Source organism: Mobula hypostoma, chromosome 19, assembly GCF_963921235.1.
Source record: "Mobula hypostoma chromosome 19, sMobHyp1.1, whole genome shotgun sequence".
Classification (NCBI taxonomy): Eukaryota; Metazoa; Chordata; class Chondrichthyes; order Myliobatiformes; family Myliobatidae; genus Mobula; species Mobula hypostoma.
Window position 1 is genome coordinate 53,303,143 of NC_086115.1, and position 26,970 is coordinate 53,330,112.

Consider the following 26,970-nt stretch of genomic DNA (forward strand, 5'->3'; position numbering starts at 1 on the left):
CATTTTGTGTCTGACACATTTCACTTCATGTTTCGATGTACATGTGGCAAATAAAGTTAATCTTCCCTTTCTCTAAAAGCAAGGCATGGGTCCTGACACATCCCAGTTTTGCTACTGAAGGCTAATGCTGTACCTGTTAAGTAGTTCCAGTAAACATGCACCATTGGTACTTTCCCAGGTTAATCCTCAGGTATATTGATACACAAAAGGAAATAGAGTAATCTAGATTGGCCAATTACGGTTTCATTAACCTACCTTCAATCATCATAGAAAGATAGTGCTATCAAGTGGCATTGTTTTCTGATGCTTGTTCTGGCTTTTGCCAGGTTCATTTATTTGCATACTTCGTTAGAGCTTTGGCCAAAAAATGGACCAAACAACTGAATTCCAAAGGTATTTTGTGCAGTGTGCAGGGAAAGAAAAGCATTTGACTAAATGTAACATCAGGGCCCAGGTCAGATTGAAATCATTGCAAACCAGAGGAAGTTTCATTTGCTGGAATTATGCCTGCTATATATGGATTTTGCATAGCAAACATCTCAGCTCCAGTAAGTTGCTGCAGGAGTTCTTCAGCCCAACCAAATTCACCAGATTTATCGTTGCTTTTTAAAATTGGATGTGGATGTTTGCTGATACCTGCAAAGTGCTCAATTCCTTTTTGCAAATCTTCAGATAAATGTCATTTTACAATCATTGTTGAGTCTAAAATCTAGCATTATCTACCAAATAGCACAATGGAGGTACCTTCACCAGAGGAACATTCAACAACTCCCAATGAATTTGGGGAATATAGATAGGATCTAACAGAGATCAAATGGGTGAGCCAGTTTCAAAGGCAAGGAACAAATGAGAGGTGGAAGGCTTTTTAGAGTGTGATATCGGGAGTCTAGAAGCAGTATGTTCCTGTTAGAGTGAAAGGTAAACCTGGCAAGCTTAGGGAACCTTGGTCGACAAGAGATATGAGTAACTTGTCAATAAAAAGAAGGGTGCATATATCGGATTTAGGAGGTCAGGACTGAGTGAATCCCTTGAATACTACAAAAAAATTAAGAATGCTCTTAACAGGAAAATCAAGCCCCCTCAGAGATTAGCAGTGCCACCTAAGTCTTGAGCTGCAGAAGAAAGGTGGGATTTTAATCAAGAGCTTTCTCTTCAGTGTTTACTGAGGAAAAAGTCATGATTGATCAAGACATAAAGGAAACAAATGGAGGTGTACTGGAGGACATTCATTTTACCAGGAAGGAGGTACTTGCAGCCTTACAGTACATTAAGTTGGATAAATCTCCAGGACTTGAGTGAGTGTATGCTATGACTTTCTTGAATGCTAGAGAAGAAGCTGTGGAGGCCCTCACAGATATATATTCAATGGCCATTTTATTAGATATGGAAGTGGAACCCAGTGTGGTCATCTTCTGCTGTAACCCATCCACCTCAAGGTTGAACATGTTGTGCATTCAGAGATGCTCTACTGCACACCACTGTTGGTACGCATGGTTATTTGAGTTACTGTCCTTTCCTGTCAGCTTGAACCAGTCTGACCATTTTCTTCCGACTCCTCTTATTAACAAAGTGTTTTTGCACACACAACTGCGGGTCACTGGATATATTTTGTTTTTTGCACCACTCTGAAAACTTCAGTGACAGTTGTGTGAGAAAATCCCAGGACTTTAGCAGCTTCTGAGATACTCAAACCACCCCATCTGGCACCAAAATCATTCCATACTCAAAGTCACTTTGATCACATTTCTTCCCCATTTTGATGTTTAGTCAGAACAACAAATGAACCCCTTGACCATGTCTGTATGCTTTTATGCTTTGAGTTGCTGTCACATGATTGATAAGATATTTGCATTCACAAATAGGTGTGCAAGTGTACCGGATAAAGTGGACACTAAGTATACTTTCTTCAACGTCACCCAGTGGTGAAACTTCCAAAGACTGGAAGGTGGGTAATGCTGTTTCACTGCTTAAGAAGAGTAGCAAGGGTAAGGCAGGGAACGACAGGCCGCTCAGTAATGGGGAAGTTACAAGAGGGAATTCTGACGGAAAAAATCTACCAGAATTTGGATAGACAGGGTCTGATTAGAAGTCAGACTGTCTTTGTGCATGGGAAGTTATGCCTAACAAACTGTTCAGAGTTTTTGAAGAACTAACCAAAAAGGTAGGGGATTGGATTTACATTTTTGGACCTTAGCAAGGTATTCAATAAAGACCTGCATGGTAGGCCGGTCGGGAAGGTAAGGTAGATAGGATAGTGATAGAGGAGTTTAGCATGCTAGTCTTCATCGATTAGGGCATTCGAAGGGTCTCAGCCCAAAACATCCACTGTACTTCTTCCTAGAGATGCTGCCTGGCCTGCTGCATTCACCAGCAACTTTTATGTGTGTTGACTGAGTATAGGAGTTGGGATACTATGTTGCACTTGTACAAGTCATTGGTAAAGCCGTACTTGGAAAACTCTGTACAGTTTTGTTCACCCTGTCACAGGAACAACATGGTTGAACTGGAAAGAATGCAGAAACGATTTATGAGGATGTTGTCAGGACCTGAGTTATAGGAGGAGGTTGGCCAGGTTAGGTCTTCATTCCTTAGAATGGAGGAGAATGAAAGGGTGAGCTTATAGAAACGTTTAAAATTATGAGAGGCACAGATACGGTAACACTTTTCCCCAGGGCAGGGGAGTCCAAAACTTTTCCCAGGGCAGGGACATAGGCTTAGGTTAGAGATCAATTGCTTCAAAGGGGCCTGAGGTGTGGGGAAGGGGGGTGGTGGTAACTTATTCACACAGGCAGTGGTGAGATATTGGACACCTGCCGGGTAACCACAGGCCAGTGAGCCTCACGGCAATGGTAGGGAAATTATTGAAAAAAACTCGAAGGGATAAGCTTTATGTGGAGGCAGATCGGAAGTGGTAGGTGGGTGGGGGTGTGTGTATCCTGCCTCACTAATTTGACTGCATTGTTTGAAGTCATAACTAAGAAAACTAATGAAGACAGAATGGTAGACAAAGATTTTTACAGACCTTAGTAAGGCATTTGACAAGTGTAAATGGGCCAAAAGACCAGCATAAACATGTTCGGTTGAAGAACCCATTTAAATAACTCTGTATTGTAAATTGGTCCCAGGTACCTCTACATCAAAGGTTCCCAACCTGGGGTCCGCAAACTCCTCGGTTAATGGTAGGGGTCCATGGCATAAAAAAAGGGTTGCAAATCCCTGCTCTACATGTTTCTGACTAGTTTCATTATGTTTCCTGGAACTCTGACAAACTTAACATGCTGGTTTGCAATGATGAGCCAGCAAAATTATTGTACAATGATGTCAGAATATTTATAATAACAAGCATAAAGAAGAACTTGTGTTGAATCTAAAATGAAACTTGTCTGCTCTTTATTAAACTGCTGTGGAAATAAATTTGCATTCCCATTTATGCTTTTTTTTTGCAGTATCAGTTCTCTTCCTGGTAAGAACTGCTTTGTTCCTGCTGTGGGCTGATATATTTCAATGAAGGAACAATCTATTAACATGTTGGAACATTCAGAACTTGGTTCTTTATTTAACTTATGGGAGAACTTTCTTCATCAGTCCATCAATTTCCTTGCACAAAAAAAAAATTCCCAGCCAAAAGTCATTGAAAGAGTTCTGGGATAAGGATAAGTTCATTAGAGATCTAAGTACTTTATATTTTTATTGTCGCCAAACAATTGATACTAGAGCGTACAATCGTCACAGCGATATTTGATTCTGCTCTTTGTGCTCCCTGGAGTACAAATTGACAGTAAATATTAACATTTTAAATTATAAATCATAAATAGAAAACAGAAAAGGGAAAACAAGGTAGTGCAAAAAAACCGAGAGGCAGGTCTGGATATTTGGAGGGTACAGCCCAGATCTGGGTCAGGATCCGTTCAGCAGTCTTATCACAGTTGGAAAGAAGCTGTTCCCAAATCTGGCCGTACGTGTCTTCAAGCTCCTGAGCCTTCTCCCGGAGGGAAGAGGGACGAAAAGTGTGATGGCTGGGTTGGTCATGTCCTTGATTATCCTGGCAGCACTGCTCCGACAGCATGCGGTGTAAAGTGAGTCCAAGGATGGAAGATTGGTTTGTCTGATGTGCTGGGCTGAGTTCACAATGTTCTGCAGCTTCTTCCGGTCTTGGACAGGACAACTTCTATACCAGGTTGTAATGCACCCCAGAAGAATGCTTTCTACAGTGCACCTATAAAAATTAGAGAGGGTTTTAGGGGACAGGCCAAATTTCCTTAGCTTCCTCAGGAAGTAAAGGCACTGGTGGGCACAGGTTAAACAGAGTGACGAGTTAAATAAATAAATATATCTGTATTTAGGTGAATTGTCTGCCTTTTATAATAAAAACAATCTTATATCATTTAGCTTTGCTATGGCAAAGACCAAAATTATCTTGCATAAGATTTTTTTTGATAATTAAAGAAGACAATCAGAGTGGAGTTGATGGATATGTGAAAGAGAATGGGTTACAGGGAAATTAATAGGAATGCTCTGTGAATCAGCATGCACTCGAGGCCAAATGGCCTCCTCAGTAGTAAGAAAGATGAGAACATTATGTAACATCATGGACCTAGGGTCCACACTAAATGTGCTTGATAACCTATCAGACTCCAGATAGATGATATTTCTGATCTGAAAAGCCATCTTGATAAGAGCAAACAAGAAGCATCCTTTATTCTTTCTTGAAGAAGGCTTACAGCAATTTGCTTATGCTAATTTGGGGCCTGATACCTGCTTGTCTCTGTCCCAATACTGGATGACTCTGAAGTCAGCATTAACACAACTGTGTGAGCCGCCTCAGGAATGTAGGGTATGTAAAAAGGAACAGAAATTACCTGAACTTGGAGCAAGAAAGTATCCAAGTGTTCTAGCACCCCCTTATTGAAAGAATTGATCACCATCACACACTCTCAGTAGCAGTTGCTCACTCTCTGATTCTAAGTTTAGCAATGTCACTCTCTAGATGAGTTTCTTTAGCCAGAGGGTGGTGAAACTATGGAATTCATTGCCACTGGCGGATGTGGAGGCAAAGTAATTTAAAATGGAGGTTGATAGGTTCTTCATTTGTAAAGGTGTATGACAGGATATATCAGTGGTGTGTTTGGACACCAGCATTTCACTAAAATTTATGTATATGAATACTAGCTTTTATACCCAAATACATAGGTTACTGTGTATGGAGAGAAATCCAAAAAGACAACTTAGAATATATATTTTAATGTGAGTTATTAGGATCGTAGAGTAATTAAAGAAAGACCATAGATCACCACAAGTTAATGAACAGATACAAAAACAAGATGAAATGCTCGCCTTTGTTTCAGAGTATCTAGAATGCCAGGGCGAGAAAAGAAGTATGGCTAGATCTGATCTGGAAGGCTTTATTAAGTATGGCATACTAAAGATGAACAGGACAGTCTGATCAGAATAATAACCCATTTGAGACTAAGGGAACAATTCAAAAGTTTTTTAAAAAATGAGTAGAATCAGTGAAGGCAAATTATCTTGCATGACAAAACAGAACAAGCAAAAACAATCATAAAATGAAGGTACATTCAGGAGTAAAAAAACAGTAATTTGAATATTTCTTTTGGAGCTGCAAATGGTGCATTGATTGAAAATTTTCAAGACTCTTGTTTGTGGTCACCCTGTAGTAATGAATTCCACATCTCTTTGGACAGACATAGCTTATCCAGAGTCTTGATTGGATTTCTTGCTAAAAAGTCTCCAGCAATAGTCAGAATTGATCACTCTTCAATCTTTTTTTACCCTGACCCTTACCTAGGTCAATCCCATTCAGCACAGTCCATTTTTCTATTCAAGTGGGAAAGATATTCAGCTTTTTAGTATCACATTTCATCTGCCACATTTCTATTCTTTCGCAAAACTTACACTCAGTGGCCATTTGATTAGGTACACCTGCTTGTTAATGCAAATATCCGATCAGCCAATCATATGGCAGAAACTCAGTACATAAAAGCATGCAGACATGGTCAAGAGGTTTAGTAGTTGTTCAAACCAAATGTCAGAATGGGGAAGAAATGTGATCCAAGTGACTTTGACTGTGAAATTATTGTTGGTGCCCCCACGGGATGATTTGAATAGCTCAGAAATTGTTGATTTCCTGGGATTTTCACTCAGTCTCTAGAGTTTACAGAGAATGGCACAAAAAACAAAAGCATCCAGTGAGCGGCAATTCTATGGGTGAAAGCACCTTATTAATGAGAGAGTTCAGAGGAGAATGGCCACACCAGTTCAAGCTGACAAGAAAGTGACAGTAACTCGAATAACCACACGTTACAACAGTGGCGTGCAGAGAACATCTCTGAATGTACAACATGTGAAACCTAGAATAGAATGGGCTATAGCAGCAGAAGATCACACTGGCTTCCACTGGCAAAGTGACCATTGTGTGTAATTGTCTGTAGTTGTCCTATTTGGCCCCCCTGACTCCATCAAAGTAATTACCAACAGTCTTGGTAACCTGTCCACCCTTGTCAAACCCCATGTTAAATCCCTTGGTATGATATCTGATTCCACTTTTAAGTTTGACAAGCAAGTTAATGCAGTAGTAAAAGCCAGTTTTTTCCAGTTTCGTACTATTGCCAAAATGAAGCAGTTTCTCTCTTTCAAAGATCTCAAGAAAATCATCCACATCCTTATATCCTCCCGCTTGGACTACTCTAATTCCCTGTATACTGCGATTAGTCAGTCGTCCCTGTCCCGTCTACAACTGGTCCAGAATGCCACAGCCAGGCTCCTGACAGATGCCCGGAAGAGGGACCATATTACTCCCATCCTGGCCTCCCTCCACTGGCTGCCAGTACAGTTCAGAATTGATTTTAAGATTTTTCTGTTTGTTTATAAAGCCCTAAATGGGCTGCCCCCCCCCCCCCATATCATAGACCTTCTAACTCCGTATTCTACTTCCAGGTCCCTCAGGTCGGCTGACTTGGAGCTCCTGACTGTCCCGCAATCTAAACATAAGCTCGGGGTGACCGCGCCTTTGCTATTGTAGCCCCTAAACTGTGGAACAGCTTTCCCCTCTCTATCAGATCTGCCCCCTCCACCGACTTTTTTAAATTCAGGCTCAAAACTTACTTTTATTCACTAGTGTTTGAATCCTCCTGATGTGGCTGATTTTTGACTTGTGCCTAAGCCCTTGTGTTGTTTCTTTTGTGCCTATAAGCTGTTTGCCTTATTGGTTATGTTTTTGTTTCTTGTATTTGTAATTTTAGCTATCTGCTCTGATCTGTACAGCACTTTGGTCAACGTGGGTTGTTCTTAAATGTGTTACATAAATAAATTTGACTTGACTAATCTAATCACAGGACAATTTACAATGACCAAGTAATCTACTAACAGGAACGTCTTTGGACTGTGGGAGGAAACTGGAGCACACGGTGGAAATCTACACATTCACTGGAAGGATGTACAAGCTTCCTCCAGAGGACGCTAGAACTGAACTCCGAAGTCTGATGCCCCAAGCTGTAACAGTGTCGTGCTACCGTGGCACCCCTATGATGGTAATCATACCAGTTATGTTCCAGCCTAACATTATTCCACTGATGTGTAATTGATGGGTAGACTTCAATAGCCAGCATCTAACAACACCTTCAAGGTCAAATGCAAAATGACAATAAACCATTAAGGGAAAGACCCTTAACAGTGTTGACGAGCAGGTGGATCTTGGGGTCCAAGTTCATAGCTTCCTGAAAGTGGCTACACAGTTGAAAAGGTTGTTAAGAAGGCATATGGCATACTGGTCTTTATTAGTGGAGGCACTGAGTTCAAAAGTTACGAAGTTATGTTGCAGTTTTATAAAACTGTGCATCTGGAGTATTGCATGCAGTTCTGGTCGATCTATTATAGGGAGAACGTCCAGGCCTGGAATAAGTTTACCAGGATGCTGCCTAGATTCGAGGACATGTGCTGTAATGAGAAACTGGACAAATCTGGGTTGTTTGCTTTGGAGCAGCAGAGGCTGATGGGAGATTTGATAGAGGTTTATAAGATTGTGGAGGGCATAGAAAGAGCAGACAGACAGTATCTTTTTCCCAGGGTTGAAATGTCTAATACACTTAAGGTGAGAAGGGGCAAGTTTAAGGGAGATGTGAGGGGCAACACAGAGCGTGGTGGCTGCCCTAAATGCACTGCCTGGGCTGGTGGCAGAGGCAGATACATTAAAGACTTACCAGAGACGTTTAGATTGACACATGAATGTAAGGAATGGAAGGATATGGACATTGTGTGGGCAGAGGCGATCAGTTCAGTTGGCCATTTGATTACTAATTTAATTAGTTTGGCACAACATTATGGGCCAATGGGCCTGTTCCTGTGCTGTACTGTTCTATGTTTGATATTCTATGTTCAATAACAAATATTCCTTAGAAAATATTTACTTAGAGGAAACAGAGAGGCACAGCCAGTACAGCTCAGCTTAGCTTCAATTCTGATCGGGTGTTTCTGTCTGTGGTGTCCAGACGTTTCCTCTATGACTGTGTGGGTTTTCTTCAGGTGGTCCAGTCTGCTCCCACATCATAAAAGGTGTACAAACCGTAAGTCACTGGTTACCATAAAATGTCTCCTATATGTATGTAGGTGAATGATAAAATCTTAGGCAAAGTTATAAGAATTTCAGGAGAATAAAAAAGTAATTGCTATAATGGTTTAAATGGGTGCTTGATGGGCAACACAGACTAGATGGGCCAAAAAGCTAGCTTCTAAGCTATATGACTATGTCATTTTTGCCTTGATTTTTGCTGTGGAATGACTTGTGCAACTCACTTGAGGGTTTTCTCAAAGTAAGGTACATTATGCAGACTCCATTTTCAGAGCAGAAGAATGACCACAACCCTGAGAATATTTATTCAAACCATAAGCAGTGCTGAACTCCTTGCAAAAACATGACAAGATTTACTGATAAAGAGACTGAAATATCATTCTCTGCAGCAAAAAGTAATGCCATGTTCAAAGAGCGAAATGTCTCACTCTTTAAGTTGATGACTCACCAGTCAGTCTCTTTTCCTCTTCCACTGCAGTTTCAACATGACTTTAATGGCTCATGATATTTTAATGAATAAGAATTTATGCCTGCACTTTACAAAGAACAAAACTCAAAGTTGTTCCATGTGTTTCATTAATTAACAAAAAACTACTGCAATTTAGCATGTAGATTGTAGAAATATGAAAAAATAGATTGAGGTACATTAATTATTTATCACATTATCAATGCAATGTGTAAGTGAGTACAAGGTCAGGACATTATCTACTATGCTTCATTTAGTAAGTACTTTCATCTGTGTGTCGTGAAAATCTGATAAGCTGCGCTCATGAGCATTAAAATGGAAAGTGAAAAAAAACCACAGATGGGGTTAATGTCCTTCTGGATATCCTTTGCAACACACACAAATGCTGGAGGAACTCAGCAGGTCATAGTATGACCTGTTTTGTTATGACTATATTGCTCACAAAGCAGTCCAATTCCCTCCCTAAATTTCCTGGTAACCTGTTTCCCCCACATTTCCAACAACTCTGCCAGATTCGGTCACTTGTCACACACAGTGACAGTGAATGGTGCTTTTCCATTAAAAGTGATTGCAAATAGTTGCAAAATAATGTGACTGATGCCACAGCTACCTGTGTTTCCACATTAACAGAAGACCATTCAATTCATCAGACACACAGACACACACACACACAGACACCCTTCCATTTTACTCACCAACCTCTTGCACTTGGGGTGGGTTATAGTAGCAACTAAACCTAATAACTAACATCACAAGCACAAAACACTGGAGGAACTCAGCAGGTCAGGCAGCATCTATTGAAAAGAGTAAACAGTCAATGTTTCAGGCTGAGACCCTTCTTCAGGACCTTTATGCCACTTTTAAAGTTCTAAGTTCAAAGTAGAATTTATTATAGTCATAGTCATACTTCATTAATCCTGGGGGAAATTGGTTTTCATTACAGTTGCTCCATAAAAAATAACTAGTAATAGAACCATAAATAGTTAAATAGTAATATGTAAATTATGCTAGTAAATTATGAAATAAGTCCAGGACCAGCCTCTTGGCTCAGGATGTCTGACCCTCCAAGAGAGGAGTTGTAAAGTTTGATGGCCACAGGCAGGAATGACTTCCTATGACGCTCTCTGCTGCATCTTGGAGGAATGAGCCTCTGGCTGAATGTACTCCTGTGCCCACCCAGTACATTTTGTAGTGGATGGGAGACATTGGCCAAGATGGCATGCAACTTAGACAGCATCCTCTTTTCAGACACCACCGTGACAGAGTCCAGTTCCATCCCCACAACATCACTGGCCTTACGAATGAGTTTGTTGATTCTGTTGGTGTCTGCCACCCTCAGCCTGCTGCCCCAGCACACAACAGCAAACATGATAGCACTGGCCACCACAGACTCGTAGAACATCCTCAGCATCGTCCGGCAGATGTTAAAGGACCTCAGTCTCCTCAGGAAATAGAGACAGCTCTGGCCCTTCTTGTAGACAGCCTCAGTGTTCTTTGACCAGTCCAGTTTATTGTCAATTCGTATCCCCAGGTATTTGTAATCCTCTACCATGTCCACACTGACCCCCGGATGGAAACAGGGGTCACCGGTACCTTAGCTCTCCTCAGGTCTACCACCAGCTCCTTAGTCTTTTTCACATTAAGCTGCAGATAATTCTGCTCACACCATGCGACAAAATTTCCTACCATAGCCCTGTACTCAGCCTCATCTCCCTTGCTGATGCATCCAACTATGGTAGAGTCATCCGAAAACTTCTGAAGATGACAAGACTCTGTGCGGTAGTTGAAGTCCGAGGTGTAAATGATGAAGAGAAAGGGAGACAAGACAGTCCCCTGTGGAGCCCCAGTGCTGCTGATCACTCTGTCGGTCACACAGTGTTGCAAGCACATGTACTGTGGTCTGCCAGTCAGGTAATCAATAATCCATGATACCAGGGAAACATCCACCTGCATCACTGTCAGCTTCTCCCCCAGCGGAGCAGGGTGGATGGTGTTGAATGCACTGGAGAAATCAAAAAACATGACCCTCACAGTGCTCGCTGGCTTGTCCAGGTGGGCGTAGACACGGTTCAGCAGGAAGACGATGGCAACCTCAACTCCTAGTCGGGGCTGGTAGGCGAACTGGAGGGGATCTAAGTGTGGCCTGACCATAGGCCGGAGCAGTTATCATGTATGTACATGTCATCACATATAGCCCTTTTTCCTGCCTGTATACCTAGCAAATCTATAGAACGGTAACTGTAAACAGGATCAATGAACAACAAACTGTGCAAATACAGATATAAATAAATAGCAATAAATAATTAAACAAGTATGAAATATCAAGATAGATTAGATTGTGAGGACACTCAGTCCTCGTTTATTGTCATTTAGAAATGCATGCATTAAGAAATGATACAATGTTCCTCCAGTATGATATCACAGAAACACAGGATAGACCAAGACCAAAATTGACAAAAACCACATAATTATAACATATAGTTACAACAGTGCAAAGCAATACCGTAATTTAATAAAGAGCAGACCATGGGCACGGTAAAATAATGTCTCAAAATCCCGATAGCCCCAACATCTCACGCAGACGGTAGAAGGGAGAAACTCTCCCTGCCATGAGCCTCCAGCGCCACAAACTTGCCGATGCAGCATCCTGGAAGCACCCGAACACAGTCTGACTCTGAGTCTGTCTGAAAACTTTGAGCCTCCGACCAGCCCTCCGACACCGGGCACCATCTCTGCCGAGATCTTCGACCCCGTCCCGGCCGCCAAGCAACAAGCAAAGCCGAGGACTCGGGGCCTTCCCCTCCGGAGATTTTGGATCACACAGTAGCAGCAGCAGCGAAACTGGCATCTTAGAAGTTTCACCAGATGTTCCTCCGTGCTCTCACGTCTGCCTCCATCAAATCAGAATTGTGCAGGACACCCTACTTGACAAATAACAGAAATTCATCACTGGAGTGGCTGCACTGATAGAGTCCTTAAAGTGAGATAATCGGTTGTGGAAATAGCAGAAAAAGAATGAGTGTAGTTGTCCCCTTTTGTTCAGGAACCTGATGGTTGAGGGGTGGTGGCTGTTCTTGAACCTGGTGCTGCGATGGCAGCACCGAGAAAAGAGCATGGCCTGGGTAGTGAAGATCTTTGATGATTGATGCTGCTTCTCTACTGCAACTTTTCATTTAGTTGTGCTCAATGGTTGGGAGGGCTTTAACCATGATGTACTGGGCCAAATCCATTACCCTTTGTAGGATGTTTCACTCAAAGGCCTTGGTGTTCCCAAACCAGGCTGTAATGCAGCCAGTCAGCACACTTTCCACCACATATCTACAGAAGTCTGTCAAGGCTTTTGATGACATACCAAATCTCCGCAGAATCCTGATGAAGTAGAAGTGCTGTCGAGCTTTCTTCACAATAATATTTATACGTTGGCGCGTGGCCAAGTGGTTAAGGCATCGGTCTAGTGACTTGAAGGTCGGTAGTTCGAGCTTCAACTGAGGCAGCGTGTTGTGTCTTTGAGCAAGGCACTTAACCACACATTGCTCTGCGACGACACCGGTGCCAAGCTGTATCGGCTCTAGTGCCCTTCCCTTGGACAACATCGGTGGCATGGAGAGGGGAGACTTGCAGCATGGGCAACTGCCGGTCTTCCATACAACCTTGCCCAGGCCTGCACCCTGGAAACCTCCCAAGGCACAAATCCATGGTCTCACGAGACTAATGGAGGCCTATAAATATTTATATGATGGGTCCAGGACAGGCCCTGAGATAGTGACACCCAGGAATTTTAAGTTACTGACCCTCTCCACCTCTGATCCTCAATGATTACTGGCTCACGGACCTCTGGTTTCCCTCTCTTCACGGCTACAATCAGATCCTTGGTCTTACTGACATTGGGTGACAGGTAGTTGTTATTACACCAGTCAGCCAAATTTTCAACCCCCCCCCCCCGTATGCTGATTCATCACCACCTTTGATACAGCCCACAATCAGTAAACTTGTATGTGGTGTTGGAGCTATAATTAGCCACAGAGTCATAGGTGTAAAGCGAGTAGATCAGGGGGCTAAGCACACATCCCTGTGGTGTTCCTGTGCTGATGGAGGATGTAGAGGAGAAGATTTGTCAATCTGAACTGACTAGCGTCTACAACTGAGGAAAAGCAGGATCAACTTGCACAAACAGGTATTGAGGCCCAGGTCTCGGAGCTTACTAAGGGGATGATGGTATTAAATGCTGAGCTGTAATCAATAAAGAGCATCCTGATATATGTATCTTTGCTGTCCAGAGTTGTGAGAAGACCCACTAAGATGGCACCTACTGTAGATTTGATGCTTCGGTAGGCAAATTAGAGCAAATCCAAGTCGCCACTCAGACCGGACCTATATGCTTCAACACCAGCCTCTCAAAACAGTTCATCGGGGGATGCAAGTGCCACTAGGTGATAGTCATTGAGGCAAGTTACCACGTCAACATTATTAAACATTTGGAACCTGTCTGAATACGTTCAGTGACTCCGTAAGACCACAAGACATAGGAGCAGCACCAGGCCATTCAGCCCATCGAGTTGCTCCACTATTCCATCATGGCTGATCCCAGATTTCACTCAAACCCATATATCTGCCTTCTCGCCATATCCTTTGATGCCCTGACCGATCAGGAAACGATCAACTTCCGCCTTAAAGGTCTGATCAACTTGGCCTCTACCACAGTCTATGACAGAGCATTCCACAGGTTTACTACTCTCTGCCTAAAAAATTCCCCTTTACCTCTGTTCTAAAGGGTCGCCCCTCAATTTTGAGGCTGTGTTCCCTTGTTCTGGATACCCCCATTATAGGAAACATCCTCTCCACACCTGCCTTATCTAGTCCTTTCAACATTTGGTAGATTTCAGTTAGATACCCCTGCATTCTTCTAAATTCCAGTGAGTACAGGCGCAAAGCTGCCAAACGCTCCTCATATGTTAACCCCTTCATTCCCGGAATCATCCTCGTGAACCTACTCTGGACTCTCTCCAATGACAACATATCCTTTCTGAGATATGGGGCCCAATAAAACTGTTAACAATACTCCAAGAGCAGCCTGATAGTGAATTATCTCCTTGCTTTTATATTCTATTCCCCTTGAAGTAAATGCTAACATTGTATTTGCCTTCTTTACCACAGACTCAACCTGTAAAAATTTACCTTCTGGGAGTCTTGCACAAGGACTCGCAACTCCCTCTGCACCTCTGATATTCGAATTTTTCCCCCATTTAGATAATAGTCCACACTACTGTCCCTTTTACCAAAATGCATTATCATACATTTCCCAACTAGTCCATTTGCCACTTTTTGCCCATTCTTCCAATTTGTCTAAGTCTTGTTGCAATCTCATTGCTTCCTCAGCAGTATCTACCCTCTCCACCTATCGTCATATCATGCCACTCTGTGCACTAATAGAAAATGTGTTAGGACAAAAGGAAACTAACCAAACAAAAAGCACATGACATCACCAAAAATTCCTGACATTTTACTTGCAGTCAAAAATGGTGAAGATTATCCAATGGTTTGAATTAACCAGAAAACGTATATTTTGGGATTCTCACTTTCTTTACAGGTTATTCAATTGATAACAACAGGCTGCTTATTTAGGTATGGCTTTGGTAAAAGTAATTGTTGGAGACTAACTTGAGCATATATGGTGGCATAATATTTTTGTCTTGGAGATACTGCAAAGGACACCAAACAATTTGATTAGAGAAATACATGCAGGCTTTCATCAAAATGGAAATCTATGTCACAAACAAGAGAAAATCTACAGATGCTGGAAATCCAGGTGACATACACAGAATGCTGGAGGAACTCAGAAGGCCAGGCAGCATCGTAGGAAAAGAGTACAGTCGGCATTTCAGGCTGAGACCTCAGCCTGAGATGTTGATTGTACTCTTTTCCATAGATGCTGCCTGGCCTGCCGAGTTCCTCCAGCATTTTGTGTGTGCTACTTGGGAATCAATGTGACAGCTTAGCCTTGACTCTTCCTGACTCTGCTCTGGTCTAAGGCTAAGTGTCATTGGCCAGCCAGTATATAGTTGAACCTGGAGTGTGATGGTGATGGGAGATATGGAAGTGACCTGATCAAAGCACGTCCAATGTGTTCTTCTCTCAGCAGTGTCCTGAATTCAACCGTAAGCCAAATGGCAAAGCTTTTATGTTCACAGGAGCACGGGGAGCAATTTTCAGTGGGGCCCTCGATAGCATCATAAGACTATAAGATGTAGGAATAGAATTAGGCCATTCAGCCCATCCAGTCTGCTCCACCATTCCATCCTGGCTGATTTATTGTCCCTCTCAACCTCATTCTTCTGCCTTCCCCCTGTAACTTTTGGCACCCTTACTAATTAAGAGCCTATTAACCTCCCCATTAAATATACTCAGCAACTTGGCCTGCACAGCAGTCTGTGGCAATTCCACAGATTCACCACCCTCTGGCTGAAGAAATTCCTCTTCATCTCTGTTCTAATCATACAAGAGTATCTGAGCAATAAGAGTAGGGTTTGGGCAGCCTGCCTCTTGTTCTGCTGAAATTACTGACGACGTACCACATAGAAATACTTGAAAAATGTGGAAATTTGTACTTGTCCATAGGTAGATTATTAAGCTCCTGGTGTAGCTCTGAGCCAGGTGAAGTTTATGGTCCAGCAATTGTATAACACCTGGAAAGCTGCATTAACATTGTGTTATGTGGTGAGTAAATGAAAGTTTTGTTCAAGTAATTCTATAATACAAGGCATCAAAAGATGCAAAATAACTTAAAGCTGTTAATGGCCTTTGTTTCCTAAACTCCATCACAGTAGAATGTGTAAAGGAAAACAGGTAGCTCAGTAATTAAAGTGATAGATTGGCGATTTTTTTGTATGGGAGAGAGATCTGGAGTAGACTGTGGATGAGTTTCAATGTCAATTAGCAGGCCTCAGCGAGGAGTAATAAATCAGCCATGATGGAAGGCAGAACAGACTTGATGGGCCGAATGGTCTAGTTCTGCTCCTATGTCATGGCCTTATGGCTCAAGCCATAGAGGGCTGAGCTTGGCCTTGAAAAATTAAAACACAGGGCACGTGAAATAACAGACGTCCATACGATAAACAGATAAGCTCCTTTGTCTGTGTAGTGTGTTGCTAATATTGGTGACATGACAACCAGCCCTCTTCCTGACATTCTCTTTGTTAAATCCATTGCCCTTCTCTTCCTCCTCTGTTACTTTGACTAACTTGCTTTCTCTCCTTCAATTCTGAATAAGGATATTCAACCTGTAATGTTAACAAACAGATCTCTTTCCACAGGTGTTGTTTGATTAGTTGCTTTCTTTCAGCATTTCTGTTTTTGTTTCGTATTGTAAAGGTACATATTTTGCCTCAATTCACCCAGCCTACGTCCTTTTCAAGACACAATAAGATCATGTAGGGTGGGTTTCTGTAAGACAAAAACTTTGTAGCAGTTGCCTGGGAAGCATCACCCAACTGCTTCCAATAAGATGAATCCCAACAGCATAAATGTCAGTGATGTTTCACTCCCCGATGAGTTCAACACCCTTTATAGTCATAGTCATAGCCATAGTCATACTTTATTGATCCCAGGGGGAAATTGGTTATGCACACTTTGAAAGGAGAATAACACCACGCCTGTGCGAAACCCCACAGCAGCTGGTGACCCTGTTATCTCTGACTTGGAATCCAACATCAGAACATCCTTTAAGAGGGTGAACCCTCACGGTATGTCAAGTCCCAATGAATTACGAAGTAGGGCACTAAAAAAACCTGTGCTAAGCAACTGGTTGTAGTGTTCAAGGCCATCAGCTTCTCTCTGCTGTATTTGGAAATTCCTACATGCTTAAAAAAATGCATTAAACAAATGGCGCTCAGAAGAGCAGGGTGAGCTGCCACAACAGCTGTTAACCGATCACACTCACAACTACAGTGATGCAGTGCTTTGAGAGGTTGGTCATGGCTAAAGTTAACTCCCGTCAGAGCAAGGTCCTGGACCTGCTGCAATTTGCCTACCGCCATGACAGGTCTACAGCAGTGACAATCTCACTGGCTCTCTACTTGGCTTTGGAGCACCGAGACACGAGCAGGCTGCTGTTTAAAGATTACAGTTCAGTGTTCAACCATCATCCCCTCACTGCTAATCAAGCTTCAAAACCTGAACTCTGCACCTCCCTCCATAACTGGATCCAGAATTTCCGCTTCAGGAAACTACAGTCAGTGCAGATTGTCAATAACATCTCCTCTTCACTGACAATCAACACGGGGCCACCTTAAGGATGCATGCTTAGCCCACAGCTCTACTCTCTCTACACTCGTGACTGTATGACTAGAGACAGCTCAAAGGCCAACTATAAATTCACTGATGACATTACTATTGTTGGCAGAATCTCAGATGGCAATGAGTCATACCAGAGTGAGATACATCAGCTGGATGAGCAGTATCACAACAACCTCATACTCATCATCAGCAAGACCAAGGAACTGATTGTGAACTTCAAGAAGGGGAATTCAGGAGAACACACACATCCTCATTGAGATGAACAGCTTCAAGTTCCTGAGTGTCAATATCTCAGAGGATCTGTCCTGGGCTCAACACATTAATGCAATCATAAAGATGTTATGCCAGAGGCTACGTTTCATGAGGTGATTTGATATGTCACCAAAGACTTGAAAAATTCAACAGATGTAGGTTGGAAAGCAGTTTGACTGGTTACATCACAGCCAGGTCTGGAGCCTCCAATGCACAGGACTGAAAGAGGCTGCAGAGTGTTGCAGACTGAGTCATCTCCATCGCAAACACAACCCTCCACACCACTGAGAACACTGAAGAGCCGGTGACTCAAGAAGATGGCACCCATCATTAAAGACCATTACTATCTGGGACTTGCCTTCTTTTGCATTACTACCATCAGGGGGAGGTAAATGAGCCTGAAGACCCACACTCAACACTTTAGGAAGAACTTCTTTCCCTCCGCCATCGGATTTCTGAATGGTTCATGAACTTACGAACACTAACTTACTATTTATCTTTTGTACTATCTATTTATTTTTGTAACTAATAGTAATTTTTATATCTTGCACTACACTGCTACTGCAAAACAACAAATTTCATGACATATGTCTGTGATAATAAACCCGATTCTGATATTTGCATGAAGGTCCTTCAATGATTTCATACTAGATCCTTCAATGCTTCACGTTGATAGAGTGGAAGTCCTTGAGTCTTATGAACACTTCTGGATGTTCTGGGGATGTTTTCAATGATACATGCTGGGTTTCACGGTTTTGATTTAGCTCTGTGGGAAGCAAGTCAAAACTATAAACCCAAGCTTATTAATCTATCTAGTCTCATCACAGACTAAATAAATAAGTCATCAGTTATCTTTCACTGAATGCATGAGTCTGCAAATGTCTCCGGCAGATCCCTAGAAGGATTCAAAGCAAGCGAGTTGGAGGTTAAGATGCATTTGATTGCCTCCACCAAATCCATAAGGCAGCATATACCGTTTCAGCAAATTGCAAATATTTGCTATATGCCGATATGAGATCCCAAGGCTCTTGTCATTCTAGTTTTCAGATAGTGCAAATAAACGTATCTTGTCTGTATATTCTACATGCTGCACATTGCAGATATGACCCCTTTCCATATGTTTCTCTGTTAATCTCCTTCCTTCAGTTCTCCTGGAGGTCCCCGTGGATCCCTTTGATGTTCATCGTGATTACCATTCAAGTTCAAACAGGATACCATAACTAGCACCATTGCAGACTGATGATTCAGATCTGCAATCAGTTGTATACTCCAAAGTTTTCAAACTAAATTCCAATACTTTCCAGTTAGTTTTCACCTCATTATCTATGAAAAAAGCCTTTCTAACTACCTCTTGAAAAATAACTAAAGTTGACTGATCGGTTTGTCAACTCTCCAACATTGCATCAAGCTGCAGTCTCCATCAACATCATGGCTCAGATTTAGTTTTTTAAAGTTTTTTTAGGTTCATAGGAATGGTTCTGGAGACAGAAAGGAATTAGGGGTTAAGTCAGGGTTTAGGGACAGAGATTTAGATTTAGATTATGAGAACACTCAGTCCTCTTTTATTGTCATTTAGAAATGCATACATGCATTAAGAAATGGAGTGATATCACAGAAAACAGGACAGACCAAAGACTAACACTGACAGAACCACATAATTATAACATAAAGTTACAGCAGTGCAAAGCAATACCATAATTTGATAAAGAACAGACCATAGGCACAGTAAAAAAAAGTCTCAAAGTCTCGAGTCGATTAACTCCCGAATCCCCGATAGCAGGCGGCAAAAGGGAGAAACTCCCTGCCATAAACCTCCAGGCACCATCAACTTGCTGATACCTTGGAAGCTGCCGACCCCAGCCGACCCTGAGTCCATCCGACCGAAAACTCCGAGCTTCCGAGCAGCCTCTCCGATACCGTCTCCCGAGCACCATCCTCTGCCAAGCGCCTTTGACCTCTCCCCGGCCGCTGAAACATGCAAAGCCGAGGATTTTGGGGCCTTCAGCTCCGGAGATTCCGGTTACAACACAGTAGCAGCAGCAGCAAAGCAGGCTTTTCAGAAGTTTTCCAGATGTTCCGCTGTGCTCTCACGTCTGTATCCATCAAATCAGGATTAGCCTAAGCTTCCACTCCATGTTTGAAGGCCAGTGATGCAGACATGGGACATCTGTGGTTAGATGTTAGACTGGCAGACCAGTGCTGACAAGTGTTAGTGGCCCATCCTAGGGCCAGTGAGTTGCTGGCAGGTTGCAGGGTTTGCGTTCTGTGTGGATAGGCAGAATGAGGACCAATGACCCCCTGGGTTCGGAGGATCAGAGCTCGAGGCCTAGTATTTGGGATCTCATCATTGGTGAGTCTGGAGTTCGAGGCCTAGTGTTCATTGATTGGCATGTCCCGTGATCAATACCAAGGATTGAATCGGAAGTCAGTTGGATAAAGCCCAAGTTGGTGAATCTCTACAAGTCTGCTGGGGAAGCCGAAGGCCCAACGTCTGCGAGTCCATATCCCAGTACACTGGAGGATCAAGGCTGGAGATGGCCTGTCCTGGTGTTGGAGGACTGCGTATGGGTGGGAGGGAGGAATGGGGCTCATTTTACAGATGTTGTTTTGTTGCTTGTTCTATTCTGGTTTGTTGTGTTCTGTGTTGTCCAGCCAAGCATTGTGGACATACTATGTTGGCATCAGCCTTTTACGGATACCCTCTGATCCCATGTAGTCACTTTTTATATTTAAAACAACTCTACAGAAGATTTTATGGAACATTCAAGATATGAGTCAGAACCATAAACCATAAAACTTTCAGCAAATGTTTGACAAGTAGAGCAGAGCATTAATTAGGTAATTTGCACCAAGTTATTGCTCTGCTACATTTAGAAATCCTGGCAACTTGACTTTAAACCAGGCTAGCTCAATTCTAAGTGTGCCCAAGCCCTGCATTATTTACCTCTGTTTCCTTGACTTGTCATACATTTGCTGAAAGCTTTATGGTTCAGATTCATATCCTGAATGTTCCGTAAGATCTTCCTCAGTTTTGGTTTAAATATAAAACTTCACTGCAGGAGATATGAGGATATTGGTAAACACTGGTAGAATAAGCAGCAGGTAAATAGGTAAGTGGCAAGACCCCAACAAAGAAAACCATATCACCTGATAACTCAAGGGAGATCTCTTCCTCATGGGGACACAATGAAAAATAAATCACCTCAGATTTATGTGTATTTTTTCACAATCTCAACATCCACAGGATGCAAAAATAAAGAAAGGTGTAAGACTATAGATATAGGATCAGAGTTAGGCCACTTGGCCCAGCGAGTCTGCTTTGCCATTTCATAATGGCTGATCCATTTTCCCTCTCAGCCCCAATCTCCTGTCTTCTCGCCGATAAGATATGAATCAGAACCATAAGCCATTAAACTTTCAGCAAATATATGACAAGTGGAACAGAATAATAGCTGCTAAATAACAAAGAAAGGAGTTTGAAACTTGCAAGGGTGAATTGAAGAATAAGGAACAAGAATATCTAGAAGTGTTCAAGATAATGAGAGGCATTGATCATGTGGATAGTCAGAGGCTATTCCCCAGGGCTGAAATGGCTAGCACGAGAGGGCGTAGTTTTAAGGTGTTTGGAAGTAGGTACAGAGGAGATGTTAGGGTAAGTTTTTTTTTAACGCAGAGAGTGGAGTGCGTGGAATGGGCTGCCGGTGGCAGTGGTGAAGGCGGAAACAATAGGGTCTTTTGAGAGACTCCTGGATGGCTACATGGAGCTTAGAAAAATAGAGGGCTATGGGTCAAGCCTAGGTAGTTCTGAGGTAGGGACATGTTCGGCACAGCTTTGTGGGCCGAAGGGCCTGTACTGTGCTGTAGGTTCTCTATGTTTCTAATTCTGGAAAAACTCTTGAAAAGAAAGTAAAGGATAAATTTTCAAGATATAAAAGCAGGAAAATAGAAAGTTAAGAATAATAGCAAGTGGAAAATAGAAACTTTATGAATCTAGTCATGACTGAACACAAGTGAATATTGGCTAGTAGATACCCAAGTGAGAGACGTAATGATATTTGAGGCATTATATAATTAGTTCAGATTATGTAGTCTTCAATGAAATGAAAATAGCTAAAGCTCACCTCAAAGGAAGTTGACTACTAGAATCTAGCAATTTTAACATTGGGAATTTAATCTTTCTGAATGCCATCTGGTGTCAGTCAAGTGTTCTGGAGATTCTGGCATCCAAAAAATGTGATGCCATCAATTTGCCAAACACACTGATGAATTCTCACAGAAGTCAAGCAAGGAAATGAAAAGTATCCATGTTTAATTGGCATTTTAAATTAGCTTTTTGACAAAGAGTTTGATGCAACATAACAAGCTGAATCCTACAGGCACTCCAGACCCCAGTACACATTACCATGTTCCTGTTTTGCTGGCCCTGGCTCAGGTTCCACACAAACCTTCATGCTGTAGACCAGGGGTTCTCAACCATTTTTATGCAATGGAGACGTACTATTCACCAAGGGGTCCGTGGATCCCAGGTTGGGAACCCCTGCTCTAAAGAGTGAACCAAATCCCAAACCATCAGGATTTCAGAAGAGAATTTTACTGCATGCTGTTGTTGCTATTGTGTACAATATAAGAATCCAAGTTATCTTAAAATTCAAGATGGATGATGTACTAAGGCTGTAGAAACTTTCAAATCCATCTGAAGCCTAATATTGCAACTAGCATTCTGAAGCATACTGTATATTTTAACAGATACACACATTTTCTTAAAGCTTAAAGAAACAATTCAAGACACTGTAATAGTGAAGAGTGGGATAAGACAATTGACTTCAGAATATAGAGGTAATAAAATCATCAAGCGAACAAAAACCCTCAATATTTCTAAAGCCTGGCTTTGGTTTGAATTAAAAGGTAACATTTCTACAATAATGAACAAAACAGCACTGTTCAGTGATTCAGAGAGCTTGCTTACTTTCTGTTATTCCATGGAAACGGACGGACTGAAACACTCCAGAATACTTCAGACGAATTTCCTTATCTAGGTAGACTTCCATCTCACGTAAACTAAAGGGACAAAAGACATTTAAGTGAATACGGTTAGATTTTCTGCTCCATGAAAATATTACTTCCTCAATGGGAAGTAAAGAGTAAATTAAAAGAATTCTGATTTGAACTGAATGGCAAGACAACATAAAGTTAACTTCCACAGAAGTTTCTTTTGGGAAGAAACTTCTGAAACTTCATTAATAATAGTTTCTGGTGTTTAGTTTTTGCAAAATTTTGGGTAGATAGAAACAATAAAGCAGAACAAGTATTGATTGCTCTGAGAATTGCCTCTGCAGAAATGAATGGATGAAAATCAGGAGAACGATTTAAAACCAAAGCTAACTCCAGACTTATTAATCAACAATTTATATAAAAATGTAAGAGATATTGGGGACAGATATTGAAGAAGGTCCAAAGCCACAACCCATAAAAATATGGGCCAATATCCAGGAGTGGGATTAGACTAAAAAGCACTTTACCCATATGGTATGGACATGCTGCACACTGAACGGGGTCCTTCCTTATGCCAAAATTCTATGATTCCAACACTCCTCATCAAATCTGCCATAGTAATCTCTTAACAGAAGGATTATTTAGTATCAACATATCAAGATAAATGTGAAAGTGTCAGAAAAACTATTTATCAATACATTCCATTCATTTTTAAAGAATACTGGGAAGCAATAAATTGCTTTCCTTTTAGATGAGTGTAGTGCTTTAAAACAACTTATTCATCAAAATATGCTATAAGAATATAAACATTAAACACAGACGTTCTAAATGGGAAAATCATTAGCAAATTGTGATAACAGAATGCTATCCCACGAGTTACAAATTGTTGGAAATTTTGGCATAATCTTGTGAAAAAAGCAGTTTGCATCAATTTTTCCAAGAATTTTTTACAAAAATTTGCATTAGACAAATCAAAGGCACGACATAGAATTGGAGCTTTATTGCAACAGGAGCTTCTACTGATGAGATTTATATTCCTTTAACACCACACAATCTCTCTGTTGAAGTTGTTATATCATTTTCCTATTGTTTGTAAAATATTGTTAGAATTTTTTCCTTTTATAAAAAAACTAAATACACCTGGATTCCTGAAGACAAACATGAGAAAATCTGCAGATGCTGGAAACCCAAGCAACACACACAAAACACTGGAGGAACTCAGCAGATCAGGCAGCATCTATGGAAAAGAATGCAGTCGACTGGAGAAAAAACGCTGAGGGGTAGATTTGAAAGTTGGGGGTAGGGGAGAGAGAAACACCAGGTGATAGGTGAAACCTGAAGGGGGAGGGATGAAGTAAAGAGCTGGGAAGGTGATTGGTGAAAAAGATACAGGGCTTGAGAAGGGAGAGTCTGATAGAAGAGGACAGAAGGCCATGGGAGAAAGAAAAGGGGGAGTGATCACCAGAGGGAGGCGATGGGCAGATAAGGAGATAAGATGAAAGGCGAAGGGGATGTGGAATGGTGGGGGGGGGGGCAGTGGTGGATGGCAGTTCCTCCAGCATTTTGTGTATGTTGCTTAGATTCATGAAGATCTGTGCCACTCTTTGAAATATTATAAAGATTTTAAAAAACATTTCTTTCTCTTTGTTATTGCATTCTAACACACATCAGTTCAACCTTGATAAACCCTAGTGTAGCAATGATTCAGAGAGCAGTACATCATGGAAACAGGGCCTTCAGCCCAATTTCTCCTACCATAAACCCTCTGACTTCAGACACCCCTACCCTGGTATAAAACATCACCCTATGTCCCTCAGAACTTAAAGTTTTATTCTGCTTCTGAACCTTGGTACCAGTGAATTAAGAGGTAGTGTTGAATGTATTGTTCTTACTACATATTGAATGAAGCAATATTGACCAGGAAGCAATTTCTAGGCAGTATGCCTCTCTTACTTTCCTGACTATTGGTCCTATGCTTAAATCTTATTAGTTAAGTGGTAAACCTATTATTCCATTGTTCATGAAGGTCACAGATGTACCACTGATCTCACAATACCATTACTCACTCACACTTCTAGCAATTTACAGCACAAAATACTTTAAACGGGGTATTTTTAACCTCATAGTTAATATTGTCATTATATGTCAACATTGTTGGCATCCAAGGCAGAAGATCTTTAAAAAGATATATGTAACCTTCTCATCGGGGCCTGTACACAGACCTGGCTTGTGAGCTAACTCTGCCACCAGCCACGTGACTCAGCAGTGAGAAGACCACCTTTCATAAACAACAAACATCTAGGGTCGGTATGATTTGGGGTTCAGCCAAACAGGAATGTCATGATGTTCCGATGAAAGGAACTTCAATTTGAGCAAATGCTGTGTAAGCACCGCCCGTACACTGTTATCGGTAGCCCAGAAATGACAGATTGTAGAAACATAGAAAACCTACAGCACAATACAGGCCCTTTGGCCCACAATGCTGTGCCAAACATGTACTTACTTCAGAAATTAACTAGGGTTACCCATAGCCCTCTACTTTTCTAAGCTCTATGTACCATCCATTTGTACATCAGCATAAAATGATAGACAAAGTATATTTACCAAATTTTCAGCTTTAACAAACAGTAACAGAAAAAGAACAGAAAAGTAAAAGGGCCCATTACAGCTAAACCAGTCCAATGTGCACATATATGTTGGAGCTCATAGTGGAGTAGTCAGAGATGTAACTCTTTACTCACGCATTGGACTCACGGTCTGCATGAAAGCACCTACTGCATTCTGAACCCCCCCACCCCCCAAGACGATCTCAACTGAACTGGCTCTCTCAGGAGTATCGGCCCTTCCTCCCTGGAGCCATTCATCTACACAAAGCATTTCATGCAATGGGGACTCTCCGTCCAATGGCACTCTGCAGCATCTTCCCTTGCACTCCACTCCATAGCTCCCGCCAAAAGACCCCAAACCAGATTACTGTACTTCAGAAAACTCTTCCCCACAGCTCTCTAGAACCTTCTCTCACACCCCACAATCCTGCTTAGCTGACACACATTCCTTCGATGGACAAAATGGGTCCTCATCTTAGCCGAAGCCAAAGCATACTTTCCTGCAGTTTTACAGAAAGCTCCTAATAGAAACTACCACACAGCATAGCAGCAGAAATCTTAACCAGGGCGTTACATAAAAAAAAACTCCCATTTGCAAAAAAATTGTCCCTTTCACCATTCCCCATTCCTGTTTCCCTTTCTCACCTTTTTCTTTACCTGCTTATCACCCCCCTCTGGTACTCCTCCTCCTCCCCTTTCTTCCATGGTACTCTACCCTCTCCTAGCATATTCCCCCTCCTCCAGCCCTTGGTTTCTTTCACCAATCAACTGCCAGCTCTTTACTTCACCCCTCCCCCTTGGTCGATTTCACCTATCACCTACCACCTTGTACTGCTTCCTCCCCTTCCCTCCCCTCACCTTCTTATTCTGACTTCTCATCTTTTTTTCCAGCCCTAATGAAGGGCCTTGGCCCGAAACGTTGACTGTTTATTCCTTTCCTAGATGCTGCCTGGCCTGATGAACTCCTCCAGCATTTTGTGTGTGTTGCCTTGGATGTCCAGCATCTTCAGATTTTCTCGTGTTTGTAGTGCTGCTGGTGTTCATTGATAGAGTATAGAGTTCTCATTGTCATTTTAGGTTGAGAAGAGTGCGGTAGCTCGAACACTCAAACGCTATCTATAAATTTGCCAATGACACAATTATTGGGGCGGCAAGGTAGTGTGGTAGTTAGCACAATGCTTTACAGTACCAGCACTCGGGTGCAGTTTCCACTGCTGCCTGCAAGGTGTTTGTACCTTCTGCCCATGACCACACGGGTTCCTCCAGGTGCTCTGGTTTCCTCCCACAGATGTACCAGCTGGTCGGTTCATTGACCACCATAAATTCTCCCGTGATTAGGTTAGGATTAAATCAAGGGATTGCTGGGTGGCTTGGCTCAAAGGGCATATTCCATGCTGTATATCAACAAATAAATAAACTAACTATCCTTGGCAGTATTTCAGGTGGTGACCAGGAAGGCTGAGATAGATTGGCTGGTTGAACAGTATTGCATCAACAACCTTTCACTCAACATCAATAAGACCAAGGAATTGATTGTGGACTTCAGGAAGGGGGTGGTGAGCGAATGCACACCAGTCCTCATCAAGGGTTGAGTAACGGAAAGGGTGAGCAGTTTCCAGTCCCTGCCTGCCCATCTCTGCAGATCTATTCTTGGCTCAACATATTGATGCAATATTGAGGCATGACAGCGGCAGGGGAGACTTGGTACGTCACCAATGACACATGGAAATTACTACATGGAGAGCATTCTAAATGGCTGCAGCTCCGTCTAGTATGGA

At 42.1% G+C, this 26,970-nt stretch overlaps 1 protein-coding gene across 1 annotated transcript in view; it reads right to left on the minus strand.

Moving 5' to 3' along the window:
• btbd16 (BTB (POZ) domain containing 16) overlaps positions 1 to 26,970 on the minus strand; it is a 127,935-nt gene that overhangs the window by 45,051 nt on the left and 55,914 nt on the right. The window contains exon 12 of the mRNA XM_063071117.1: positions 22,561 to 22,652. Within this exon, the coding sequence (XP_062927187.1) occupies positions 22,561 to 22,652 (92 nt within the window). The remainder of the gene's footprint in view (positions 1 to 22,560; positions 22,653 to 26,970) is intronic.